The sequence below is a fragment of the Haliotis rufescens genome, unplaced genomic scaffold, assembly GCF_023055435.1.
Source record: "Haliotis rufescens isolate VD_foot unplaced genomic scaffold, xgHalRufe1.0.p SCAF_17, whole genome shotgun sequence".
Taxonomy (NCBI): domain Eukaryota; kingdom Metazoa; phylum Mollusca; class Gastropoda; order Lepetellida; family Haliotidae; genus Haliotis; species Haliotis rufescens.
The window spans coordinates 1116800-1124502 of NW_025963857.1; the positions used below are offsets into that span (position 1 = coordinate 1116800).

The 7703-nt window shown below is 39.8% G+C and overlaps 1 protein-coding gene across 2 annotated transcripts in view; it reads left to right on the forward strand.

Annotated features, from left to right (window-relative positions):
• LOC124111429 overlaps positions 1–7367 on the forward strand; it is a 30887-nt gene extending 23520 nt beyond the window's left edge. The window contains exons 3-7 of one of the 2 annotated variants that reach the window (XM_046471171.2): positions 1791–1920; positions 2497–2622; positions 2986–3159; positions 6073–6162; positions 6683–7367. In XM_046471171.2, the coding sequence (XP_046327127.1) occupies positions 1791–1920; positions 2497–2622; positions 2986–3159; positions 6073–6162; positions 6683–6702 (540 nt within the window). In that variant the 3' untranslated portion in view covers positions 6703–7367. The remainder of the gene's footprint in view (positions 1–1790; positions 1921–2496; positions 2623–2985; positions 3160–6072; positions 6163–6682) is intronic. The other variant, XM_046471241.2, reaches the window with a different exon arrangement.
• The last annotated feature ends 336 nt before the right edge of the window (positions 7368–7703 follow it).

The window sequence follows — 7703 nt, forward strand, 5'->3', positions numbered from 1 at the left end:
CAGTCCACGGTTCCTTCATCAAATCCAGTACGCTGTGAAGCTATGTAATTGTGGTCTCCTTCTATTCATCTGTAAAATGACCTACTCGTTTGAGCCAAAATCAATTTAAAGTGTATCTCACGGGCGAGCCAGCTATCATGGCACTCTTGGGGGGATTTCATAAAACATTCATCTTGCATGAATTTACAGTAAAAGACAAAACACAGAATGTCTTGCCGCTCCTTGAATCTTAGGCCACACTGGAGCGAATATATTTCACGTACATGATAGCCCATTGATTTTGTTATTATGCTTTCACGTTACGTAGATTACCGTATTTAATTACAGCTCAGGATATGCATCACAGTCGTACATCTGGTGGAATAAGAATATCTTCCGCGGAGTTCTTATAAATCTATTGTTTCAGTCTACAAAAATTGCACCTGTGTCCCAAGCACAGTCTGGGTTTCTGTACTAAAAGGGTGACTTTACTATTCTGTGTGGTGCTCATTTTCAGCATATATGTACACTGTCTCCATGTGTAACCTTAACAATAAAGTTCATTGACAAGCAAAGTGGTATTTGAACCATTTAGATACTTAGTTTCTTATTTGATCAGCAACTGATCAAATTTGGATTTGTTTGACAGTTGTTTTCCCTGGTCCATAACCTAATCCCTACCACAACCCTTACTCCTGATTACATAGACTAAGCCTGTGACCAGGTATATCTAATTAGAAGCGACAAAACCCTTTCCCTATTCATATGTGTCAGAAGCAGAGTCGACTGTACGATTCCGACTATATCATGAACATGCGTTTATGGATCACTATCAGCTAGTGATGACACCAGGTGTTCGTGAAAAGGTGAGCGTATCCTGCCCCACCGGGGGCACCCTTCACAAACACATGTAAAGGCAAGTCAATTGTTCACCTAACAACACACGGGAACATATGGCACAAGTCAAAATAGGGAATTGCTGTCATCATATTGTCAACATCATAGTTGTCACTGATACTTCAAATTTGGAATGTCCTCCACATGTCTGTCATAACACTTTTTGTGGACAGTTATATTCCAAAACTCAACCTGCCTTGTTCCGTATGACACCTGCATGAGGTTGTCCTGGCGATGTTGTGACACAGTCAACTTATGTTTGAATTCAGTACGAAAACCCGCACATGATGCAGCGGAATGTTGTAAATATTTAAAGCAAAAAAAACCCCATAAAACATAAAACTAGAGAAATAGTCCCACTTCATGTTGTTGTCCTGATGGGAAATCAAAAACTCTTGTTCTCAAGATTAGAACGATAAACGGTTGTGCATGAAATTAGTGTGGGCAGCAGTATCAAATCACGTAGGCATGTAATCAATGTTTAATGTCCAAATGTATCGTAGGAAATGCCATGAACTGATTCCCATTTAAAGAACGTTGGGTTAATGCTCTGACGCCATGACTGAGAATTAAGAACACTAAAGAATCTATTTTGGTTTTCAATATAAATAGGCAAGATAATTATCATTAATTATTACACACGGGTTCAATATGGACAGCAATTAGTGGCCCCAGTGTACAGAGGCAAACTGATTAGAAAGGGCATAAGACTCCATTCCCTTCCTCATTTACACATTAACGGTAAATGTTTAAATATTGGTGACAAGATATCGTCCATGTGCCAACATGATTCTATGAAACTGTCGCTTAAATACATGTATAATGTGTATATTCCATGATAGCTTCGCCCTGACGGTGTTGCAATACCTGTAAATGTATACTAGTATTACATATTATATTTATATTATTTTCAGTTTCACTTCCGGTGCGCTAGTCCCGACCCTGGCATCGTGAGGATGAACACATCCTTCGTGAGGCTGGTCCTCAAACACAATAACAGAACAAACTTCCATTTCAAGATAACATTCACGGCTCGGAAGCCTGGTAGGTTTTGACGTCACCTGTTATCACAAACACTTCATCATCTGCCAAACAAACATATAAACGCGGGTCTCAAGGACGAATCGATACAATATTTGTAAATGAAATCCGTAGTGGCATGATTACCTTGCCGCGGATTACATCCTGTTTCAGCAAATTGGGCAATTATCTAAATGCTGCCTACAGTCATAGAAAGGGTCAGACTTATAACCCCCAAAGCATATTTTCATGGCTATTTATATAGCTTTATTCTTTTGAAGGGTCGTAATTATTTAAAATCGTGATTCACTTTAATCATTTCCAAGGTTTTTATTAAACTGTTGACGTCTTGCTTTACTGAACATGTTCACATCCCCCACAAGTGTGGTGCCGATGTTAAGGAGATCAACACTGGCTAGGTGCCCGCTCTGCAAGTAATTGCAGTACTTGCGTGTCCGTTTGATATTTGCACTTAGAATCTGTTCCACCTGAGATGGTAATGATTAAAGCAATGCATTTGTCAAACTCCATCTTCTCCTTCCACTCCACCTAACAGGTCTTAAGTTAATTGCTGACTGATTTCAAACATATTTTTTTCAGCTCATAAATGTGATGACTTTTTGTGCCAGAACAAGTATTGCATATCAAAGGATTTACTATGTGATGGGACAAATAATTGTTTTGATCGCTCCGATGAGTCAGAGAATTCAACTGCTTATTGTATAAGTAAGTATGCTGATTGAGTTTGTGCCATGATATTGATCGTTCTGCTCTGTAAATAGTTCATCAGTCTGTGTATCCATCTTTCTAATAATGCATATCTTTGTCTGTGATCTAACCGGGGAGGTTCAAGATGCGAGGATTTAGAATATGAATTGCAGTCATGGTACAGAATGAGAAATAATCATCTCTTCCTGAAACCGAAACCGACCCTTAGCCATTCTCAATTTATCGGAACAAGTGTAGAGCCATGGAAAATTTAAAGACAAGTTCAGATGTAAACACTTCCTACGTATACTATTTACTTTACTAAGTACATATGCTAGTATTGCACAGGTTTTAAGGACTTCCAATTGGATTACTTTTCAGAATACGATCCCTTTCCGGGTGAAAACTTTGCAGTACTCATATCAGTTGTTGGGGGCAGTATTGTCATGGGTATCATTGCCTTTTGTTGTCGAATGCTGAGGCGGCGGAGACAGCAACACTATCTGGAGGAAGATATGGATGATTTTGCAAATGGACCTTATGTAAAAAAATATGGTGAGAACCTACGATTCGATTATAAATATAACAGTATACATGAAGTTGATCTCATATGCTTTGATGTCAAATTTGAAGCAATGTTTCAGATAAAGTCTGATATGTCAGTAGTCCTCGATCCGTGATCAAGTACCGCATTGACTATTCCATGATGAATCATGAAACATAAGATTGTTACGATATTGATTCGGTGAAGTTGGATAAAAGAAATGATCAGTGATTGGTAAATTAAAACTAATGAGGTATCTGTAATAGTTTTATTTGTGTTCATTGTTATGTAGTTTAATTGTTAAATACCGTAGCGTATATGCACATCTCTATATGACACAGTGTGTTACTTTTCTAGAGCTCTTATTTCCTGTAAATATGTTTTGTTACATTTTCGCAGAAAACGCCTCATTCTTGTCTATGTGTTTTTGCAAATAGTTCTTTTTCCTTCTCCTAAAATACTTTGTTAGTCATTTTCCTTGACAATGCACACTATTCTCACTTCCTAAAACACAAGTTCCTACCCCAATACTTCTTGCATACATCCTCATCACTGTCACCCCACGCACTTTCTCAACACGTGTGTTTCTCTCACACAAACCATCGAAAACAACCTCAGAATGCCTCTGATCCCCAGACTATTTCTTTGGAACACTTTAGAACACCTTCCTTTTATCCTCTGATAAACAGTCTTCACTTTATACTTGATTATAGAATGGACCTTTATAGCTCTGGAACTATAGTCTGGGGGACTCTCTATAGGCATTGGATTGTGCTCTCACGAACAACGAATTACCACATCACAATATAATATCGTGCAGTATATGTCCACTCGTACGAGGGGTGGCTACAAAGATCTGAGGCAGCATATTTCTGAATATTTCTGCAGGCATCAAATAGTCTCGGTATTCTCTGCTGATGAAAAGTGTGTAACTGCACTGTTATCAAAGATCTCCATCTGAAAGGGCTAACTTCAACAGCCATCCATGCGCACATTGTGTGAACTTTAAGGGATGCTGATTCTTCCTTTGCCACTGTTAAATGGTAGGCAGCGGAGATAAAGGCGGGAACAGAGAGCTTTGCAAATAATCCAAGATCAGGAATACTTCAACTGCCATAGCTAATGAAAGTGTTGAAAAAATCCATGATGTGGTTATGGAGGATCGAGGAATAACCACACGCCACATAGCCAAAACGGTAGGCATCTCCGATGAGAGAGTTGAGAACATTCTGGGGAAGAAACTGGGCATGACAAAGGTTTCTGCACACTGGGTTCCAAGGCTTCTGACTCCTGATCAGAAACACTCCAGGTTCATCTTCGTTCATGATTTGCGTCGTTTGGAAGCAGACCCTGCAGTACACACGGATGGGTCTTGGGTTCGCCACAACAGCAAGAAAACGAACAACAGTCAAAGTCTCCCCCTCTGTGCCTAGTGGTTAAATTGTTCGTCGTCACGAGGGTTCGATTCCTCACATGGGTACAATGTGTGAAGCCCATTTGTGTCGTCCCCCGCCGTGATATATGCGAGGAGAAGTAAAACCATACTCACTCAATCTTTCACTCTTTTCCTTCAAAGCAGGCAAAGCCTGTTCAATCAGCTAGGAAGGTGGCGGCTTCGGTTTTCAAAGGAATCCTTCTGATGGACTACCGCCCAAAAGGTCAGACCTTTAATGGCTGATATTATGCAAATCTGCGTGACAATATCGAAGCTAAACGCGCGTAAACAACTCACGAATACCCATGTGCACACATCTGTTGTTGCAATAGTTGCAATGAATGACTGTGGCTTTGAACTCATTGAAGATCCTCCGCACAGTCAGATCACAGCCTCTTCCCAAACGTTAAGAAAAATATGTCCGGCGAGAATTATGCAAATGTCGTCATATTTCCTCTTGGGGACTTTTTACACCACCAAGGGGAGGTCTTCTACACAAGCGGGATCCAGACACTCCGTTGTCGTTGGTAGAAGCGTGTGGACGACGAAGGGGATTATGTTGAAAACTGGCAACCAACTCGACCAACGCCGTCCGTCACACTTAAACTCAGAACTTTCCAGCCACCCCTCATATTCATATCGACCCTTTGGAGGTACACTGTCATTTTCTTACACACCGAGTGCTGCAATCTCCTGTTACCTTGATTCGTAAATTCGTGATTCTTCTCCAAAATTCCAATGTGTTTCTACCTTCTCCAAAACTACCGCCTTCTGCACATCTACCTTCGCTCCAGCAATGCCCTATATATAAACGTTCTACCTTCTCCAAAACTACCGCCTTTTATATCAACCTTCACATTAGCAATGCCCAATAGATAAAGATTATATCTGCTTCCAAAATACCACCTGCTACATATCTGCCTTCGCTTCAGCAATGCCCAATATATAAAAATTATATGTGCTCCCAAAATACCAAATTCTGCACATCTTTACTCGCTTCAGCAATGTCCAATAGATCAAATATATATCTGCTTCCCAAATACCACCTGCTGCATATCTACCTTTGCTTCAGCAATGTCCTACAGGCAACAGTGCTGGTTTGCTCACGACTACCCTCTACCTACCTTCCGCTTCAGCAATTCGCAACAGGTCAAGGTCCTTCCGACCGTATGGTCAAGTCTCTCCCTGCATAGCCCATCAGCAATGAGCTGTTGATAACTGTCTTCCCTCAATAACAGGAGCTGTCTGTTTGCTTCACTATTACCGTTCACATATACCCTTCACTATTACCGCCCAAACACCGTCTCTGCTTCACTCATACCCTAAAGGTAGTAGTGTTACCCATCCCTGAAAGCACTGTTAACAATCTTGACCTCTTGTCTGGCCATACACCTCTTCTCTCTCTCTCTCTCTCTCTCTGAATAGTAATCGCCGCTAATACTCCTGATGACAATAGTTGCTGCAACTACAACCTGAACGTATATTTCAGCGTATATGTATGCTGTTATACGACCTCAGCAACGTACACGGAGGAATCAACATCGATCTCGGTCCAAACTGAGACACGTTGACCATTCTGGTGAGAGCAGACCATTGATAATGCAGACTTGCCTTCGTGTATAATATTCAAACAGACTGAGATACAAATTACCGTCTTTATCATCAAATTATGACTATGATATATAATAACTAAATTAGGCGTATAGTGTCTAGAATGAAAGAAAAACACGCAAAACCTGGTAGAGTCAGTGTAATATAATTTATTCTGTATATACGATTATATGCATTCACAAATAGGAACTATCACATTCACAACAACCAATATATAAAACATTCATAATATACATAGTTTTATCTGATAGCGTTTTTGTTACTTTTGTTTTTCATTTGATACATATCTCATAACCTTTAACATCGAAAATATTATCGAAAAATGTATCTCTTCTACATTAAAATGCATGGCCTCTGAATCAGACGATGCCTACCTGTTGTCCGCTATGTTTGCAAGATATGATCATGATACGCATCAGCAGATTCTATCGTTGCAGATAACTTTGCTTTTTTGCGCTGCGTCTCATAAACAATAACTTTTCTTGCAGTTGATGAGCCGGAGTTTTGACGCCAGTGCATATCCACCTCTGCCAAATGGCTTGGCGTTTCTAGGAGAACTATTAAAGTCGTCTTGCCTTATTTGTGATCTACCTCGAATTCCAAGGAAGGAGCATTACGCTTTCTTATTCACATTTCCACACTTTCCATGACGGGCAACACTGTTTCGCTCATCTAAATTATTACCGTGGTTCATATAAGTTGGTTCATTGTGATGCTCGGGTGCAGTCATTTCGAAATGCGATGAAGAAATTATAACGAGACTAACTTGCATTTGTTTTTTCATCGTTTTTAAAGAGCATGAAATATGTAGATTCTCTCCTTCAAGTGGCTGTAGATGAGGACAGAAACATATTTACCGGAACTTTAACAAAGTAATACTTTTACCAACCGGCAATAATGTATAGCGTGTGTACTTCAATACATACTTTGCATAGGTATACGTTACAACCAATTGTCCTGTGTTTTGTATAGCATTAAGTCTTAAACAAACTTTAGAAAACTTGCACAGTGTTGTATAAATATATGTGGTTCACTGGAAAATCGAAAAGCAGAAATGATAATGAAGTGTTCGTTTCCCGCGTCGAGGGCACAAAAAAACGGTAGCCACATCTTTTAGGGAAGTCCTTAATCAATGAAGCATTGCATTTTTGCAATGACACATTGGTGGCTTTAGCTGTTCATTTATTTGCTATGGATTGAATAGGTTTGATTGCTTGTGAAATATTTGAACATACGGTCACAGTGTTGAGGGGCCCACACGTGAAGGCACCAGCATGCTTGTGATATCTCACCGAGATCCTGGTCAGGCATGTCAAGGCTTTACACTGTGATGTTAATTAATGGATCATTGAAAAGTGTCTGCATAACATAGGGATTGTCTATTCGTCGAAGTAAACATGTGTTATTGTTTCATTGATGTTTGAAGGAGTTCACGTGTTTGATGTTTCAAACATTGCATGCGTTTGATGTTTCAAACATTGCATACGTTTGATGTTTCAAACATTTCAT